Raw genomic sequence first — 21320 nt, forward strand, 5'->3', positions numbered from 1 at the left:
TTTGGGGGGGTGGTCTACCGCTTTGCTGCATTGCAGCATTCGGGGGTCCCGGACAGCACCACCACCACGTAGCACCACCCACAGGCTCAGCAGCTTCTGCTGCACCAACTTACCTGCACCCTCCCAGACTCCCTGCCCCCCTGGAGGACCCTCACACAGGGCAATGATCACGGTGGTGATGACCGCCATCTCCCTGCTCTACACCCTCAGTGTGACACTGTTTGTGGAGGGCCATTGTGCCTGTGTGACCTTGCTATGCTCTTTGCTATACTCTTTAGAAGAGACATATTTAAAAAGGGCGTTACACAAGCTTTCCACCGCTGCATTATGCAACCATTATTTACGCCAAATGTGCTCTAATGCAGTGAGCAGCGTGTTTGCCTCGTGGTGGACAGGAGTGTGTTTGGACAAATCACTTCACACATCGGAACATCAGAAGCCACTGTTAATGTAGGAGGGAGGAGGAGGGGGAAATGGTCTTGTCATAACAGTCTTGTCATAACAACCACTTCTGTTTCCATTTTCTTAATTTTAAACGTAACCATTTCTTCTGTGTTGTAATGGTAGTGCTGAGTTCTTATAGAATGCTTCTGCAAGTGGTTCCAGCGTAGCTTTAAAACATTCCCCTCAATTTCCTGCGGAATTAACAAGCAGATCCAGCAGGGGATTGAGGCTTTAGGGGGATAGACCCTTCGCCTCTCGGCCGGTGGCTGTATCTGCCAAGCGCTACGACTGCCAGAGGCATGCAGACAGAATCCCTCAGATGTGTGTGTGTGTGTGTGTGTGTGCATGTGTGTGTGTGTGTGTGTGTGGGTGTGTGAATGTTTGTGTGTGCTGTGTGGGGGAGCTGAATGAGCTGTGTTCCATGAGGTTCCGGAGAGTTCCGCAGGCAGGGTTCCCCCCACGGCAATGCAGAGGTCAGCGCAGTGCCAAGGCTGGTGTGGGATCACCAGAGGGCCAAGGCTCCGAAGGGCCAGACCAGGCTAGCAGCAGGGTGGGGAGGCCAGTTCGATATGTGATATCCCTCCACCCCACCAGTGCTACTTCCAAGAGTGGGGGCCTGACCACCTGTCCATCCCTGCCTGATCCCGCGCTCACCAGATGGGCTGTGGTGACCGTCCGGTCCGCTAAAACCCCCCGGGTGGAGGCGTCTGCTCGGCTTTCACCACGCCACCCCTTCTTTTGTTAGCCTACTTCATTTCCTGTAGTATTGCAGCTGATCAGTCTCAGAATAATGGCGCCATGTTGACCGCCACCCTGTGTTCTCAAAGCAAGAGGAGGGAGATCAAAAGGAGTCATCGTGTGAACTCCCCTCGACATTACTCCAGGGCTGGCTTATCCTACTGCTTCCCTGCCTTTCTTTCTCTTTGCATTTCATTCAATTGTTTCTTTCTTTTTTTTTTCCCCTCTCCATATACTGTAGTCATCGTAGTGGTTGGGTCCTTCAGGGTATGAAGCACATACGGCGGGGGAAACTTCTGACCCACGGTGTTGTCATCGTAGCCTGTTTCCTGTGGTATTTGCTTATTTGCGCTGTGTGCATGATGCTTAGGTGTGTGACTCATCTCACCAGAAACAGAGAACAGTTAAGCAGTACAAAGAGCATAACAAAACTCAGCCCAATACTTGATCCTGTTTGATTCCTGCTTCCTTGGAGGGAGATGAAACCTAAGCAAGATTTTTTTTGTTTCCAGGTAACCAGGCTTTGCATGCTATGTGTGCGTTTGTGTGTGTTTGTGGGTTGCAGCAGACAGCTTTGGTGGTTAAGTGTTTGACTCCATTTTGGCGTTGCACCCTCAGCTGGGAATGGCCAGACCACATTGGGTTTACTCGGAGTGAAGGACGCAGGGTGTGGCTCCCAACACCGATGTGTCTGGTACTGTTTGCAGTGTGGTGGAGCCAGCCAGTCAGCATCAGGATTTTTGGCAGTCTCCTGGAGCATGGAGCAGACATCACTTTGTACATTCCCTGGCTTGAGTTTGTATGTGGAGTGCAGACACACACACACACACACACACATAGCCTACATATTCTTACCACATGTTGAATCACTATCATATAGAGTCATTAAAGGGGAACCTGTAGTTTAGGTTCACCTCACAGTACCAGTGATGTTACTCAGTTTAGCGGAGTGAAGCAGCCCGATTTTTGACCACTATTTTTGCCCAGAAATTGTTTTGCATTTCAAAACACTTTCCACTATCATAAATGGTCAGAGTTTCTTGTAGCTATTTGACTTTACCTCCACATCTGCACGGTGTTTTTACACACTGTAAGAATACCAGGGAGCTTCTGCTCTCTGCACCCCACTTTGACCTGCACTGTCCAAATAATTGACGGCTGCAGGACATCTGCAGGGAAGAAACCAGAAACCATTACATCAGAAGAATGCAGAATGAATCTGACTCGAGCTCCTTTTCTTTCCTCACCCTGCGCTCCATGACTTCTGCATAGTACTGTAGGTCTGTTTGTACTACTCGCCCAGGGGAGGCTATTTCTTTTCACTGCTAAATTATCAAAACAAGTGGGTGTTTGAGGGTGTATTTGTACTGTGTGTGTGTGTGTGTGTCTGTGCCTGTGTGTGCCTGTGTCTGTGCCTGTGTGCCTGTGTCTGTGCCTGTGTTGCCTGTGCCTGTGCCTGTGTGCGTGTGTGTGTGTGTGTGTGTACATGAGTGAGTGAGTTAGAAGAGACATAGCCTTGACCCTCAGCTATGCTCCTCATTTGTGCAGTGCAGTCAACAGTTAGCCACGCTCGACTGGAGCTCTGTAGCGTTAGCGCAGCGCTCGCCCTCCACCCACCGAATCAGCGTCGCTTGCAGAGGGCCGTCATTGTCCCAGCTCAGGCTGACGATAATCTGTCCACTGTAGAGGGCCTGACCAACAGCCAGGACAAGCGCAGCTCCCCCGGAGCTACATTGTTGGCCACAGCTGAACAGCATAAAAGGCCATTTGGGATGGGAAAAGAATTGAGGCTAGCATCTGGACTGCGCAGCCTGCACTGTACTCTTGTGAAAGTTTTCTTTTCTTTATTCTTACGTAAACTTGCTGAAGTGCTGTGTTTTAATTCTTTTACCCACTGCAAAAATATTGGCACACATTTTAAGTCATAAAAATGCAAATCATGCGGTTTAATTGAAATAGGCAAATATTTATTCAAGGAAGATTTGCATACGCTTAAGTCATTTAGCAGACAGCTTGGTCTAAAGTCAATTTGCCTACAGTTGATCTGTTCGCCCTCTTTGTGAAATAAAACTTTATTGTGGTTCACACCCTCCCATGTCTTTCTGTAGGATTGATCACACCTTTGTTATTTTATTCTGCACAAAAACCCTCAGGTGTGGTAAGTTTAGCCAGAGACTTTCTAATGTGGAGACACAGCACTCAAAAAATACTTGTCACGCCAATATGGCCGTTGTCTACACATATCCCACCCCTTCCTCGGCAAAACGTCGACATGTGAATACATTGAGCCAATCATGTGGTGTGATGTGAATACATTGTGCTAATCATGTGTTGTGATCTCGCCATTTCCTTAAAGTCGTGGAAGTGCAAGTCGTTGGTGTCGCGGAAGCCTTGCGCACATGCATTTCTGCCGAAATGGATGCCCGACGAGTGCCCTAAAAGCGTTGCCAAATGGCCGCCGAGTGGAGGGACTTGCCTAAAAGGACTTTGGTTTAGCTTTCCACTAATGAGCACATTTTCCCTCCCTGATAATGTCTCAAACAGAGGAAAAGTGTCAGACCTGCTGCTTTGAGTCAACACAGACCTGTGAGGAGAGGTTTATGTATTTTGCAAGTAAACACACAAATTGTTTGGTGTGTACACATTACACCCAGGACAGTCAACACACACTGTGTTCACAGGCTTTGTGTGTGTGTGTGTGTGTGTGTGTGTGTGTGTGTGTGTGTGTGTGTGTGTGTGTGTGTGTGTGTGTGTGTGTGTGTGTGTGTGTGTGTGTGTGTGTGTGTGTGTGTGTGTGTGTGTCTGCGTGTCTGCGTCTGCTGAGTACTGCTTGAGATGGCCAATCATAATGAATAGGTTTTGTGAGGACCATAGAATTAAATTGTATCTATGGTAAGGCCATTCAGTCCAAGCTTCTATATCCCGCTGTAAGTAGGTCAACTTATGCTATCATAGAAGTAATGAATGCACATCATCTGTGCACTTTGGGCTGAAGACAGTATACAGGATATAAATTCTGTAAATCTCACTGGTTTCAACTCCAAACTCGCATGCATGTTATATTCAAGGGATTGACCTACATTTAGCCATATGTCTGGTCTAATTTACAACTATGGAGAGATGTCTCTAATGATGACCACAATGAAAGAGAGGGGAAAGAGATAGAAAGCACACATGTTCATTGGAACCAACTCTTCTTATGGGCATGTTTCCTTAGACAGACTCTCTGTAGTTCACTGTAGTGTGGCTGAGCACAGGCTTCATTTAGATACATCTTAGCCTGAAAGTGCCCCGTGGCAACGCCTCTTTTTTTTCTTCTCTTCAACGAGACCTATTTCTCCAGACTCCCCAGGGTGCAGGGAGAGATCAGACATCCCAGATCAACCTAGAAGGAACAGGGGGAAAGAAAAAACACACAAGGGTTTTTTTTATTTTATTTTTTCAGAGCAACCTCTCTAGTGTGATGTCTGCTCAAGATTCAGATTGTAACATAGATGTCAACTTCACAGCTAGAGAAGTGTGTGTGTGTGTGTGTGTGTGTGTGTGTGTGTGTGTGTGTGTGTTGTTTTGGTCAAACACCCCTACAGCAAGATTGGAGGCCGGGGAGTTGGTGCATCTGTTTTGAAAGGGGGAATTTTATCAATAATCTGTCTGGGGTAGAGATGAGTTCGCTCCCCACGACCCCAGTGCCTCTCTCAGCGGAGCAGTCGGGGTGAAAAACGAGCCCGCTCGATAAACGCTCCACGCAGACCAGCACTGCCCATCCACCAGATGTGCCCCTTCGCCACATTTTAGTCAGCATGGTAGGACTGGTGTCAGGAGGAGGGGATGGATGGCTGGGCTTCTATTTGCCTTCCTTTCCCTCAGTCAGTCTTTGTCTCTTTCGGCCATTCTTTGTTTCTTTGTCTATGTGTCTTCTGTCTTTTCTTCTCTTCCTGTCAGTCTGTGTGTCTTTCTGTCTTTCGTGGTGTATTTTTTTTGTGTGTTTTTCTTTGTTTTACATTTTTGCGCTCCTGATAAACATGCTGGGACTCTGTCTGGAATGTTTTCACAAGTTCATATACGCACATACGCACACAATCCTATACCTCCAGCCATTGATTTGAGCACTTCCAATCCTCTCGGCGACCTCTATAAATACCTGCCACTACTCAAGCCAATCATGGCATTACGACCTGTCAAGGAACCCACGCCCTGTGCTCCACTTTTACTCCCCCAGTTTGACCTCGCTCATCCACCTCCGACGTCTCCGTAACTTCTAACGGCTGGACAGGTCTGGATCTGCGGCTCTGGGCTCGCTGAGTGATGTCTTATTCATACATGAGAGCCCATTTCTTTCTCCCTCTTTCCTCGGGGCCCCACGGCTTTGTTGCAGTCATACAGGGTCGTAAAATACGCCACAGAGGCACAGACGGGGCTGATTCAGAGGACAGCCACAGCCTCTTTCTGTGCTGGTGTGGGCGTGGAGACCGGACAGTGTTGCATTGTGGGCTTTGCGGCGCTGCAGGGGCTCCAGAGATGGATGTGGAGGTGACACCAGCGTAAAGCACGAGCTGGAGGCTTCAGAGCTCAAAGACTGGCCAGAGTGTTTACTGAGAGAGCCCCACAGATGGCCCTGAGCCAGCAGCCAAGGCCTACATAAGACTGGCTAAGGCTGTTGAAGTGTGTGTGTGTGTGTGTGTGTGTGTGTGTGTGTGTGTGTGTGTGTGTGTGTGTGTGTGTGTGTGTGTGTGCGTGTGTGCGTGTGGGGGTCTGTTTCCCTGGCGTGGGAGGGGTATTTCTTGGCTGTTTCTTTATTTCTTGGCTCTCTTCTTTCTTGGCTCTCTTCTTTGTGTTAGAGAGGGTGTGTTTGTGTGTATTTCAGGTGATCCTCCTCTCAATCTATGCAACATCTTACCTCTTTTACACACAACACACACACACACACACACACACACACATTCACCTGTCAACAGAACCTATTTTGATCTGGTCAAAGTTTAGTTGCTTAGTAACAGAATGAAACTCAAGAGATCCCTCCAAGATCCTATGAGTCAGTTTAATGTTCCCACTTGCCACATGATCAATATAATTCACGCATCAGACACTGTGTTGCCCGATTTTTCGCTTAGCCTGACATTTAAATTAGGGCCTTAAATCGTTCTCCATCAGCCTCAGATGACTTTCTCGATAAGTTATGTATGAATGGAATTACATCTTCAGACCATGAACTACATAAACACAACTTCATAAGCACATGTCACAAAGACCAATTATATATTTTAGTTTAAAACAAATGCAAGGCCATTCTCGTTGAGGGAGAATGTTGCTTTGTTCCTGCCTGGAGTATCATCCTTTCCTAGACTGCTCAGAGTGCTGTGGCACTCCGCCCCAGTGATGGACCTAAATGACACCCCGTGTGCACTACTCACAGCCATTTAACCTGATGAAAGCCCCAGTATGTTTATGGTCCTTTCAGGGGGATCGTGGAGATTTCCCCCCTGTTTGAAGATTAAAACAAAGAACACACACACACACACACAATCTCACCCTTACAGAGCCGCCTGCATGGAAATGGCTGTATAACTGGGAGGCTCTTGAGAATCACTCAGCCAAACGACCCCTCTGTTATGATGTTAGTTATGATGATGGCAACGGCAGCGGCTAAAGCTGCTGCGGATATTGCATGCTGTATTTTCTCCTGTTCCTGTCAGCTATTGTGTCAACTCCCTGTTGAAATATTACTGGATATTAAAAACGGGCTGCATCTCTCTTGAGCAAATTTTCAAAACTGTGCCTCTCTCTCTCTCTCTCTCAGATGCGTCGTGGTGTTGTTGAACCCTAAAAAGAACAAGCAGCATCACATCGTCAACAGCTTCAGGTACAATTTGAATTTCTCTCCATTTTCTGGAAGCAATGTAAAACAAACCACATCATAAATACTATTACTAACCTAATCATTTATCCAAAAAATATACAGTGACCTCAGAAGTACCATATATAATTTGTAATAAAAGTAATTCCTACCTCATATGTTCAACAGTTTAGATGATACACCATGCTACATTGCCTATTAATTTAGCTACATCATTTATACCAACTTGTTACTCTAAGGTATGAGCTATACACTACTACACCAGGCGCATAACTGAAGCGTTCCGTTCGCGAAGCGTCTGCTGCAACAATTAGTTGCCACTATAATCAATGGAAGTAGCTTCACCAGACGTGATAGCGGCGCATACATTCGAAAAAAAAGACCAATCTTTTAAAATAGATTTTACGCTTTGCGAACGGAACGCTTCAGTTACGCGCCTGGTGTACTGTAGCTCATACCTTATGCCTCAGTGTTAAATTTAACCCTGTTATTGTGTTGTCATATGATAGCCTGCCCCTTTGGTCTTCAGCCAGCTGCATAATTGACACAGACCTCCCAAGCCTGCTCATTATCACCTCCTTCTAATCGAACACCAAAGAGCTCTGTGATTATGGGGTCTGCCAGCTCCACCCTGAAAGCCTAGCCACAGCTGTCCCTCGGCCCCTAACGCTGTCCCAACTCTATGCCCCCTCAGCTGCAGCGATGCCTGGGTCTGGACCACCTGTTTGACAACTGTTTGGCTCAGCCCTGACTAATTGGGATCTCCGATACCCATGTGCGATTGGAGGGGTAGAGGAGATTCAGGAAACTGTAGAGCTTGTGGGAAATGCGTAGCATAACAGGAGTTACCTCCGATGTAGGCCTACATATATGTCTATTCTCCACCGTAAAGCAAATGGAGCCTGCTTTTCCATGTTTCGGTGTTACAGTACTTAAGTTAATCAGATAGTTTTCCAAAGTAGCGATTATGAGATTGGTTAAGGTTCCAGTGAGCTTTTGGCAGGCCAGAACAGTCACAGACAAACAGCCTAGAGTTCAGTTTGTTTACTTTTTGTATTTTCGTTGCCAGTCATTAAGCAAGGCCGAAACTGTTGACATGCTAGAACATGTTTTTTCAATACAGACAGAGTGATACAGTATGTGCTGACTAAAGGCTCATTGTGTCATGGGGACACTGGTTAGGTAATGTCTCCAGAGGATGTCTCACCTTGATAAAAGGCCTCAATACAGAGAACTGAACTACCTCAATACTTAATAGTTTGTGATATTCTTGCTAATGTACATGGACATAACCATCAGTCACTGGTTGCTGTACGGGAGACTCTTAGAAGACAAAAGAGCTCTTTTCCTGTAAGCCAGCGAGCACATTTCTAGGTCACGCTGGATTTGAGTGCAGGCCATTGTGATTGAGGAGTAGACAGGAAGCTGGTGGAGAGAGGGCAGGATGCATTCACTTCAGCTGCACTCTCAATACTTCCTCTTCCTCTTCCCTTTCCCGCATCTCTCTCTCTCTCCCTCTCTCTCTCTCTCCATCTCTCTTCTCACAGGAAAACTATCACCACTCTATCCTTCTCTCCGGATGGCAAATACATGGTCACTGGCGAGGTGAGTCTCCAAATCCTTCAGTGTCGTGTGCTGTGAGGTGTTTGGATGCAAGTCCAGCCTTGAGCACTTGGCCGGGAGCATTGACCTTTCTAACATTTAGACGTCAGCGCTCACACATGGTAAACATCGCTCATGTGCAGGGGCTCAACTGGTTGTTCACGGTCCTGCCTGAGACAGGACCTACACACTGGGAGTCCGTACAACAGCCGAATAAACACAAATACGATTCTGTAAAACAATTCTATATTAGTGGTCTAGGGTCTAGGATGAGGTCATCTCCTTAATAGTGCCTATTCCCTCCATTCCTATCATGGGGTTATATAATATCAGTGTAGAATAATAATAGAACACTGACACACCAAAGTGCTGATTCTAGATCAGTAATTGCTCCTCTCAAGAGTTTCTTAGCAACTAACCATCAACAAAGATTTTTAACAATCAACTGTGATTGAACCCGCTCCTCTCATGCAGATATGTTTCCTATGCCACGCCTTGCTATGTATGTAGCAAATCCTCTGTAATCCCATCAACACTGTGTTTAAAGAGTCTTTGTAATCCAGCTCAAAACATCAGTTTAAATTGCAAACTGCCGCATAGACAGAATCCTGCATGTCACGAGGAGATTGGTACACCATGGTGTCACCTGTGCTCCTAGCTGAGTCTGTTGCTACACATTTGTGGAGTGTTTTGATTGTGCTCGTTAGTGAATCCCTGTAGCTGGCGTGATTGTGGAGGCGTGGGGGCGGGCGGCATGGCCATCTTCCCATCTCTCCCCATCACTCTGTCTTTCTCTACCTTCATGTTGATCGTTCTCGAGCCCTTCTTACTAGTGGCATATCCCGCGGAGAGAGGCAGGCTAATCCTTTTCCGTTATGGTGCTGGCATATTAGTCAAGTGCGCGACTGCGAAGTGTGAGTGTATGTGTGAGCTTACCACGGTTGCCATGGTTGCGCGCGGGGCCGGTGGGGGGGGTAGTGCTACACACACACAGACTCTCCCGTCTGCTGTCAGAGAGAGGTGAACGGAGGCGAGAAACGAGAGAAGGAGAGAGAGAGAGGAGAGAGAAGAGGGTGAAAGGAGTTAGAAAGCCAGGGATTTGTAAGGCAGTCTCAGACAGAAAAGGGCACCGTCTGGTTCTGGTGACAGGCGGAGAGGGGGAGCTGAAAAGCCAAAAGAGAAAAGGAGAGGAGAGTCAGAGAAAAAGAAGAGAGTGAGATGGGGGCAGAAGGGACCCAGCGGGTGGCTTTTACCCCAGTGCCACCCCTCCTCCCTCCATCCCTTTGACTCTCTCTCTCTCTCTCTCTCTCTCGCACACACACTCACACACACACACACACACACACACACACACACACACACACACACACACACGGGGAGTCCTTTGCCAGCCAGCCCCACTCCCTGCTTCAGTGTGTAAACCCCGTCAGCTCAGAGGATCAGCAGCTGTCGCCTGTTCCACGATCCCTGTTTGTTTCTTATTAGCTCCGCTGCCCCCGGAGTGCGCGATGACACCCCCGCCACTGCCAGCCTCCACCCACACACACACACACACACACACACACACACACACACACACACACACACACACCCAAACACACACACTCCTCAAGCCTTCTGCGCGATGACACACCCCCGGGCCACTGCCAGCCTCACACACACACACACACACACACACACTGCTCCTCCACCACTGCCAGCTCTCCCACTCACACACACACCGCTTCCTCCACCACTGCCAGCTCTTCCACTCTCACACACACACACACACACACACACACACACACACACCACTCCTCCACCACTGCCAGCCTCCACCTCATACACACACACACACACACACACACACACACACACACGCTCCTCAGCCACTGCCAGCCTCCACCTCACACACACACACACACACACACACACACACACACACACACACACACACACACACACACACACACACACACACACACACCACTCCTCCACCACTGCCAGCCTCCTCACACACACACACACACACACACACACACACCGCTCCTCCACCACTGCCAGCCTCCACCTCACACACACACACACACACACACACACACACAGCTCCTCCACCACTGCCAGCCTCCACCTCACACACACACACACACACACACACACACACACACACACTGCCTCAGCTACTGCCAGCTCTCCACTTACACACACACACATATATACACACACACAGTACACACACATTAGCCACACACACACACACACCACCTCCACTCACTACAGCTCTCCACCTCATACACACACACACACACACACTGCTTCCTCAGCCACTGCCACTTCCACCTCACACACACACACACACACACACACACACCGCTCCCCACCACTGCCAGCCTCCACCTCACACACACACACACCGCTCCTCCACCACTGCCAGCCTCCACCTCACACACACACACACACACACACACACACACACACACACACACACACACACACTGCCACACCTCACACACACACACAACACACATACACACACACACACCTTCTTCCTCCACCACCAGCTCCACCTCACACACACACACACACACACACACACACACACACACACACACCGCGCCTCCACCACTGCCAGCCTCCACCTCATCACACACACACACACACACACACACACACACACACACACACACACACACACACCGCTCCTTCGCCACTGCCAGCCTCCTCCACCTCTCCCGTGGCCCTGCACCTCTCCACGCCGCTCTGCATGGGCAAGCTCCACCGCAGACACACGCCTGTCCAATATAAATAAACCCCAGGGAAAACAACAGCCCCGCACAGCAAAGTCTTTTCATGGCTAGCTAGTGCTGCCATGGATGACTTATGTGCTGAGAGAAAGCCACTTATGTGCTGAGAGAAAGCCACTGAAGAGTTTTCATTTTAGGTCTCTATGAGGGAGGTGTGTATTGAATACTGTGGGTTTGTTTTTAGATCCACCTGCATGAGAGCAGTTGAGGCGCCCTGTGTTCTTGTGGTGATGTTCTGCACTAAATCCAGGCACGTCCTCATTTTGTCACCCTTGATCTTGGGTGCTCCATCGAGTTGCATAAGGGGGTTAAAGGCTTTAATCGAACTGTCGCTTGGCCGCCTCGGTTTCCAGACGTGTTTGTGTGAAGAGAACACTGGTGTCTCGGTGCGTCTCTGTAGCTATGGTGTCATGCTTGCAGTTTGAATATCACTCATTTGTGCTTTGCATAGATTAATGGTATTACTGATCTGTCTGTGATGCTGTCTGTCTCTGGCTCATGGTCTCTGGGTTGCTCACATACATACACACACAGTATTCTCTCTCTCTCTCTTTCTATGTCTCTTCCTCTTTCTCTACTTTGTCCAAATGTAACTCAACACAGCACCCATCCAGAACACTATTAAAAAAATAAAAACATTAGCGTTAGGGGAACTAAAACACTGACATATTCCCTAACATCCCCCTCTCTGGGTCTCTGTTTGGGTCCAGAGCGGGCACATGCCGGCGGTCCGGGTGTGGGACGCGGTGGAGCTGGATCTAGGTGGCCGAAGCTTCAGGAGTATCAGTACGCGTGGCTCATGGCCTTCCCCCCCACCCAGCAAGTACATCTGGGCCAGCTGGGCTACCAGCACGACATGATCGTCAACGTCTGGGCCTGGAAGGTGACTAAAGGCTCCTTCCTCTAGAGCTCTGTGTGGTAGAAGGAAATGCTGACAACGCGATGGGCCAAAGGTCACAGGGTCCACACCCAGAGAGCGCTGATGGAAATGTGTTCCTGTACTGTAACGATCTGTCATTTTGGTTAAAAGTGTCTGTTCAATGAATACATGTAGATGTTGAGGTCTTGTTTTGCTTGTATGAGCAAATGATATAAGGACATGAAGAGTAACGGTAGCAGAAAGGAATACCTTTGCCGTAGTGAAAAACTGAAGAACCATAAAGTCTATCTCCAACAGGCCTCTCTTATCTGTTAAGGGTCTATTCTGAGCTCTTCTCCCTTTTTTATATCGACAAACCCAGGACGCACCACACAGGAAATGCTGACTAGATAAATGCTAGAAATAATTTGTACCTCTTTCCTTCTCCCTCCCCACCTGTCCAAACCACAAATCCTTCTAGAAAAACGTGGTGGTGGCCGCCAACAAAGTGTCCAGCAAGGTGGCGGCGGTGTCCTTCTCCGATGACAGCTCCTACTTTGTCACGGCAGGGAACCGACACATCAAGTTCTGGTACCTGGATCACACCAAGTCCTCCAAGGTCTGTATGCTAGAAGAACACATTCCCTCAACCAGCGACCCAAATCCCTCCTGCCACAAGCCACATTTTTCTAGCTCTTGTGGGGAAATTCAATGTCCGCTGTGTATCGATCTCAGAGTCTCATCCAAAGCCACGTGTCCTTAGGGGTTTGAATGCGGTGAAAAACATGCTGAGCCAGTTGTAGATTCAGTTCAATTCGTGGTCAGGGTAAGTGTGTTGAGGGAATTGCACAGATGCAAAATGCAAATGATTAAAGTTCCACCAACCCTCACGCCCTCATGTCAGCTCAATTCTGTTCGAATCGCACTGCATTGTGGGTGATTCCAGCGTTATTGGCATCTCATTTGCCGTGAGAAACCAGAAGCTCAACACTGTATTCCACAGCAGAGGTTCTTACTCATCATTTGTAGCTTTCCTGCATTTGTCATGAAATGTCCTTGATTCTAGAATGGCTCGTTTCTCGTTGGATTGCCTTGTTAAAAAGAGGCATCCCTACTTATAGTAGCAAGTGGGACCACAGAATCATTCTGAATGATGACCTGCCCACAGCAATTGCACGATTACAGTAGTTGCTATCAGTGCTATTCATCAAACCAGTATATCATTTCCACAGATTTTATTGTCCCCCAGCAATTTCATGAGGCCTCTTTAAGTCCATTTATGCACGAAAGTTACAGAGCAATTTGTCTCCCATTTATTATTTACAAATGGAACAGACGTTTAGAGATGATTATTTAATGTTTTCATTCTGTTAATTGTGGATTGTTATTTTCCCCTTCATTCGAAGGTGTTAGAATGTCACTTGTGGTGTTTGACAGATCTTACTGAGGGAGACGATAAAGAGCTGCCCCTCTTGTCTCTTGCCCCCAGGTGAACGCCACGGTGCCCCTGCTGGGCCGCTCAGGTCTGCTGGGCGAGCTGCGCAACAACTTTTTCAGCGACGTGGCATGCGGGAAGGGCCGCAAGGCCGACAGCACCTTCTGCATCACCACCTCGGGCCTGCTGTGCGAGTTCAACGACAAGCGGCTGCTGGACAAATGGGTCGAGCTGCGGGTGAGTTTGACCAGTCCTCGGATAAATATGTTGGCATTTAGCCATACCATGACGAAGATACACTTTACCTCTTTATTAGCAACAGATGCACCAGGCAGAGACAATGCCTTGACCGCTCTAAAGCTTATTTGTCTACCTGAACAGCTGCAGCCTCATTGGTGTTGTTTTCCTCTCCGGATTAAGAGATTGTTGAGGTCGAGCACCATAGTTTAAAGGGTCCCCGCCCAGGGGTGTGGCCTGTGGTAGTAGATCAGAGTATCCTGATACTGTACGTCAAGGTGCTCCACCAGAGATCCTGTTACAGAATTGTTCACACTGAAAATAAATGTGTCCCTACGTTTCAGCGGACAGAACGCAGAAGCAGTATTTTCCTCAGTGATTGTGCATCATTAAAGGCTATGCCCGGATCGAGGACTCGTTTTGTTTTTGTTGTCTATAGTAGAAGTACCTCTGGCTCATCCCATGGGCTTTGCTGGCTAAATGTTTGGCATGCCCGATTCCCAGCTGTCTCGCGTGCAGGGAGGCCCTGCTGTGTCTGTGTCATTTTTAGCCCGCCTGGCAAGTGTGTGTGTGTGTGTGTGTGTGTGTGTGTGTGTGAAGCTGTGCACGTGTTAATCTTCCCATACCGCTGTCTAATATTAGTGTGTTCTGCTTCTTCTCTCCTTACACACTGTCCAGAAAAATGACAGCATCACAGTAAGTCGCTTGTCTGTGCTGCAGTTGTCGTCTCAGTGTCCCATCTTAAAGCTGGGTGTCCACACCACCACCCTCCCACCAGTGCCACTGTTCATTGGCTGGACACTCCAGAGCACCACTGTCAATCACGCCCACCTGTCCACTCCATCGGGTGTTTGATGTCAGAGGTCATCGTTATGCTAATCATCATAGGCTAAGGCATTTCATCACCCAGTCCCCACTCACTCTGTCAATCACATCGTCTTCACACTGTATTTAGTCTGTGGATGTTTCTCAGTGGCCAGTGGGATATGGAGTCCATTTTCATGGTGGCTTCATTTGCACTTCACTTTGTTTCTGCTAAGCTGTATGTTTAGAGAACTACGTTTAACTGGCATCTGGTGGAGGATGGCTGTGATGATTTATTCATAACCACAGAACCCTGCTTCCATTTTGGGTCTATGTGCAGACTGAGAACCTTTTAAATGGACTAGAATAAAAAGGGCCAAAAATAAATGCAACACAACTTTTGTTGTTCCCTCCAGGTTAGTGAAGAGAGTGTGTGACTCTGCTGAAGATTTTAATGACCTTTGTCCAACCTGATCCGTGATCCAGAGAAGATCTAGATAATGGGTGAGAAAGTCAAACTGGGAGTCAAAGCAGGTGGGCACCCCCCTCACAATCCGGTCAAGAGACAGGGAGCAAGAACAAGGGAGAGGGAGAGAGAAAGATGGAGGGAGACAAAGGACTCTCTGTCTCACGCCTCATTGGCTACAAGAGTATGACATTCCGGTTCATGATTTGATCATCAACAACAAGGACAGAAAAAAAAATAACCTGACCCAAAATTGATTCCTACCCATCATACATACTGCCTCATATTTACTGCTAACTTTGTGCTTAAAGGTTGAGGCTCTGGGTTGATTGGATTAAACAGCTAGATAATGAGTGGCAATCACTCTTCTTAAATGAAGTTGTTCTTCCGTAAAGTTAAATCAGTTTCCACCCTGATAATTGTCTATTGTGCAGGTCATCTTCACGCCTGCCTTTTCCGTTGACCAGCAATGTTCAAAAATGTTTTTGATTGAAAACAGCTAAAGGGTCTGGAGGAGAATGTGAAAAAAAATTGAAGCATGTGACATTCTTGCATGGATAAATGGCACCCATACCGAGGCACGGAGACCTGCTCCCCTTGATCTCAAAGGAGCTTATGAAATGAAATCTCACTCTGTACTTTATCCTAAAAGCGGTGACAAAATTTTGGATCATCGCACAAATGACTGTGATCACACACCACTCACCACTGCCACCTTTTCACTTGAATAAGTCTTCACTGCCTCACACCCTTCTCTACCTGTGTGAAATGTGTGATGGGGGTTTCTCTCGTTATTTTTTTTTCTCACTCACTAGAGACAAAGTTGTTCTTTGAAATGCTAATGGGTCTTTGGCAGGAAAGGAGATGGCCTGGAGACCTGTGGGGCACTGGGAAGCACATCTCAATCTCATGAGCTCACCTCCCACTCACCGGGATCCACATTCCATGGTTAGCTGGTGGCATTACGTGCTGTAAAATTATACTGATTCATTTCTCTCTCTCTCTTTCTTTCTCTCTCTCTCACTCGCTCTCTTTTTCTCTTTGTTTCTTTTTCTCTCTATCTCTCTCCTCTCTCTCTCTTCTCTCTCTCTCTCTCTCTTTCTTTTTCTCTCTATCTCACTCCAGACCACCATGGCCACGTCTCTGTCGGTGACAGAGGACCTGATCTTCTGCGGCTGTGCCGACGGGACAGTGCGGGCCTTCAGCCCCATCAACCTGCACTTCATCTGCACGCTTCCCCGACCGCACAGCCTGGGCACCGACATCGCCACCGTAGTGGAGGCCAGGTGAGGCCACTGCACGTATTAATCAACACACACACACACACACACACACACACACACACACACACACACACACACACACAAAACACACACACAAAGACACACCTGGCATACAGGGTTTAAAGTTTTCAGGCACTGTGCCTGAATTCAGACATCGCCCGGCTGATAAAGATTTGAAATTAGGCAGTTATAAATGACTTTGTACAGCTTCAAAAATGTCTTATCTAACTTCCGGCACAGAAATATTCCTTGCTTGCTTTAAGTCCTGTGTATAGTAAACACATGGGATGGATGCTTTGTAAAAAATTAATTAATGGAGTGGATGTTTTGTAGTACTGCCTCGTGTGGTTCCAGTTACAAAATCAGTTGTCAGTTGTGAAATCTCTCAGTAGCGTAAAAGTAGCTGCCAAACATAGTTTAGTTTTCTAACAAAGAATGCCGTTGGGGAATGTTTGAGCTGCTCAATGAAATACACAGTGGTGGAGAAGGTGCTACGACTGCAGTGTAATCATACCCTGGAACCACCAACCTTCTTCACTAAGAAAACGAGCTGTAGTTCCATTATGTCTTGATTAAAGGGACTATTTTTCCATAATGACCGAGTTTTATACATTAGTGTGCCAAAACTAAAAAATAAACTCCCCATGATATGTTTCTTTACACACCTTCGTTGTGGCTTTTCTGAGCTCTGAATCAAACATTCTTTAGAACACAGCTGATCAACCGCCTGCTTTTCACTTTGAATGAATGTTCCAAGCACAAACTTGACAGCAGGCACAGTGTCCTTCCCAAGAAATAATGACCGCTAGAATGTCCCATTTCAATGGAGCACCTCTGCCATAATAAGACTTCCGGTGAGGAGTACATGAAAGATGATGTCCCTTCATGCTCCTTTGCTGTTGCCGGTGATGAAAGATTAAGGCAGGTGAAACAGGCCTGACCACTTCTGCTGACTCACGGTGAAAACGGAGACCTAATTTAGTATGTTATATACATACAGCTAGATCCTGTTTAGCTCCTTTTAAAGGCCCTCATGGAACGTACTTTACTCAGGTACGTGTTATGCTGGTGTTATGAAATATGCAGTGCATGGAAGGCCAAAGGTTTGCAAGGACCGCCGTGATTGAAGTGTTTTCAAATTGCTTTTATCAATGTTGTGGCAATCCACTCAAAATGTCACAGAGATTATACACTGGCAATGACATGGCTCCATTGTAGCCCAGAGCGGCCTTGTGTCTCTGGCCAGTGCTGAGACAGCGCTCCTGACTGAACCCGGAGTGGGCTGCATGCTATCCAGCTCACATCTTATGCCATCATGCATATGCAAAAAAAGGCTTTTCAGAGCCCTGTCAGGAAAGAAAAGCAATTTCCTCCCTCTCCTTCTCTCTCTCTCTCTCTCTCTCTTTGTCTCTCTCTCTCTCTCTCTCTCTCTCTCTCTCTCTCTCTCTCACATGCTTCCTTTTGTAGATGTGCTTGGGTTATGCATTTCTGTATGAATCTGTAGCCTGGGCATGTGCTGTATGCAGGTCCATCTGTGGGTTTGGCTTGACTTGTTTTCCTCAAGAGGTCCTTCATAAAATGTCTGCTTGACAGGAACATGCAAGCACTGCTCATAAATATGCAGATAGTTTTGTTTGGATCTTTTCTTTTGTTGTCTGTCTGTGTGTCTGTCTGTGTCTGTCTGTGTGTGTGTGTGTGTGTGTGTGTGTGTGTGTGTGTGTGTGTGTGTGTGTGTGTGTGTGTGTGACAGGCCTTCGTGCTTGTGTGTATCTGTGTGGAGTGATTGTTTGTGTGTGTTTGTGTGTGTGTCAGGTCAGTGCATGCCAGAGAGTGTTTGACATAACATGGTCAAGCTTCTCAGCTGCAGACGGATTTTAGTGTCCCACAGAAACATTCCATCTGCAATTGCAAGCCAGCTGAACCTTCAGTGCAGTTGTGCAGCTATTTAACAAGAGACGGCTCACAATGTTGCAGTCCTCTTATTTAACAGCTATTGACTTTGTTTGGTTTAGTGAGAACATTAGACACCGACACTTAGTTACAGTCCCTTTTAGGCATCATGGAACTGTGCCATCAACATAATGCCCACTTCATTAGTCATTTGTATCCAGGGGCAGTACACAGTTGCTATTTCTGTTTGTGAAATGTTGTATATTATACAGTCAACAGTTAGATCCGGTCAAACTATTTATTAATATCTGAGGAGACGAGAGACATCCATGAGAGGCAATATCCCAGGACATCCCCCTACTCGGGTACCTCACCACTAGTAATTACTCCGCATTTTACATCGAATTGTCCAGTTAGATTAGATTCAACTTTATTGTCATTGTGCAGAGTACAAGTACAAAGACAACAAAATGCAGTATGTTTTGCAATGCAAACCTTCCATTTATTTAAAGCGAGATAACAGCGATTTCATTATAATTTAATTTCAACATAATTTCATGTCAAATTTGACAGTTATTGAGTGTGAGAAAATGTAAATAGGTTGAATGTTCAGCTCAAAATCTATATTTTTTTTTTTCCCATTTTCCCATCAGCCACCTGTTCTCCTACAAGACGGACGCGCGGTACCCGGACACGGTGGCCGTGTCATATGACCCGACAAACCGCTGGCTCTCGTGCGTGTACAACGACCACAGCCTGTACGTGTGGGACGTCAGGGATCTGAGGAAAGTAGGCAAGGTCTACTCGGCCATGTACCACTCCGCGTGCGTGTGGAGCGTGGAGGTAGGACACACTCGTCTGACCCACTGCTGATATGTGTGTGTGGGAGGGTGCAGGTGGGAGGCCGATTTCATGGGGTGAATTCACAAGAGCCTGGCTGCCTACAGGACTAGTGAAGAATGTGAAAGTGCATGCCCCAGTTATCACATCTGCCCTGGAGGTGGGAGACTCCTGGAAATTGGTGCAACTCCATGGGTAACTCCCCAGGCCCTCCCAGGGCAGAACGGTGTCTGGCACAGAGGTGTTAGAGGTCAGAGGGTGTGTGTGTGTGTGTGTGTGAGAGGGAGATGTAGAGGGTAAGGGAAGAATGACAAATGTATGTCAATGAGTTGATGGTGTTTGCTTGACACAAGGTTAACTTGAATTTCCCCTGGGGATCAATAAAGTATCTATCTATCTATCTATCTATTAGCAAGATCCAGTTACTGGTTACTGTGGCGTGTCATTGCAGAGGTGTATTGCCATTATCTTTAATTGTTTTAACAGCCTTTAGACGTTTAGGTGCCATAAATGATCTGTACTAATTAACCAACTTGAACAAAAACATTCGTAAAACTAATCTATAACATGTATTATACACTAAGATATGACTGGCCACTGATGGGTGTGGTGGCTAAACTAATGATGGAACATGGCTACTGCTATAACATGCTCAGGACATGTTTATGACCTGGTTATGTTACTCATGCAGAGAGGGTTGAAGGGAAGAGTTAGCCCAGTTACTTGGCCTAGATGATATATTATACATGTCATTGGCCACTGGTTCCTCGTGGATTTTCCTCGTTTCCCCCAACCTGATCACACTTGTTTTCCACATATGACCTACATTTTATGATAAATTATAGATCCTATGGAGCTCTGTGGCATTTACGGGCCTCTCTGAATTCACACCTTACAGTAGCTCATAATTCTTGAATTTCCCCTTGAGGATCAATAAAGTATCTATCTATCTATCTATCCTTTTTACCAGAGTAGAAAAACATTATGGTACAGTATATTCTAGAAGTGTTTTACTGAGAAATGTCCACTTTGATATAGTGTTGAATGTTACATAATTATGTTGAATGTAATATCAGTGTACATTAGTAGTACATTAGTACATGACATTACGGGTATCAGTATGTTAGTTTGTATATGCAACAGAGGTCGTAATTCGTCCGCCGCTCACGGTCCTCGAACCCTCCACCTCAACACACACCAGCATGGGTTGTCGAACGCTCTAACCTCTGAGCTAAAAGCCCAGGCTTCCAACTCAGCGGTTAGAAGCGTTCTTAAGGTAAGGGGTGGGAGGATTAACACGGGCAACTAGCATGCTAGCTCAGTTCGCCTCCGTTACATATATACTGTATGTTTATGGGATGTTTATCCTCATGTGTCCTCAGATGTATCCGGAACCCAGAGAGGGTGAGCAGCCATGTTTGCCCCTCGGCTCCTTCCTCACCTGCTCTTCGGACAACACGGTCCGCCAGTGGAACACAGACACCCACAACGCCAGTCTCAGCCGCAACCTCATCAGCAACGTGAGTGACGACAGGCCCGACAGCCTGATCATCCGCTGACCAGTGTCAGGCTCATCCTGTGTGTGCTGAAGGAGGTAGCCGTGGTCTGTCGATCTGCACTAAGAGGCTGCATGTGGTAGTTCTTAGTACTGGACAATCTACATCTAATAGGACAATATTAGTTGAAACAGAAGTAAAAGGATAGAGGGAACCATCTCTTGGTTCCTCTTGGAGGTCAAGAACATAGTTGTGGTCAGAAATAAAGCATTTGTCAGAGCTAGTCTGTTCACTCTGCTGCCCGCTGTCAGGAACCAGACTAGACTGAGGGAGAGAGGGATCTGCATTCACTGAAAGTATTAAGTATTTATATAGTGCATTTTTCATGCACAAAGTGCTCTAAAAGGAGGGGGTCGGTCTTTATCCAAGAGAGTGCATCTCAGATGGGACTTTTTGTATTCTTTCCAGCAAATTTTGAGTCTGGAGGTCAAAAGGAAAAACACAGCTGTTTCTTCTTCTTCTTCTTCTTCTTCTTCTTCTTCTTCTTCTTCTTCATATGACCGAGAGAGAGCTATTGATTTTTCTTTTC

At 47.0% G+C, this 21320-nt stretch overlaps 1 protein-coding gene across 1 annotated transcript in view; it reads left to right on the plus strand.

Moving 5' to 3' along the window:
* Window positions 1-21320, plus strand: part of mapkbp1 (mitogen-activated protein kinase binding protein 1) — a 49785-nt gene that overhangs the window by 11186 nt on the left and 17279 nt on the right. Inside the window, 10 exon segments of the mRNA XM_048227293.1 lie at window positions 6980-7042; window positions 8584-8641; window positions 12132-12173; window positions 12176-12304; window positions 12762-12899; window positions 13770-13952; window positions 14631-14648; window positions 16348-16508; window positions 19049-19238; window positions 20618-20755. Of these exon segments, the coding sequence (XP_048083250.1) occupies window positions 6980-7042; window positions 8584-8641; window positions 12132-12173; window positions 12176-12304; window positions 12762-12899; window positions 13770-13952; window positions 14631-14648; window positions 16348-16508; window positions 19049-19238; window positions 20618-20755 (1120 nt within the window).

This window comes from Alosa alosa, chromosome 19 (genome assembly GCF_017589495.1).
Source record: "Alosa alosa isolate M-15738 ecotype Scorff River chromosome 19, AALO_Geno_1.1, whole genome shotgun sequence".
Lineage (NCBI taxonomy): Eukaryota > Metazoa > Chordata > Actinopteri > Clupeiformes > Clupeidae > Alosa > Alosa alosa.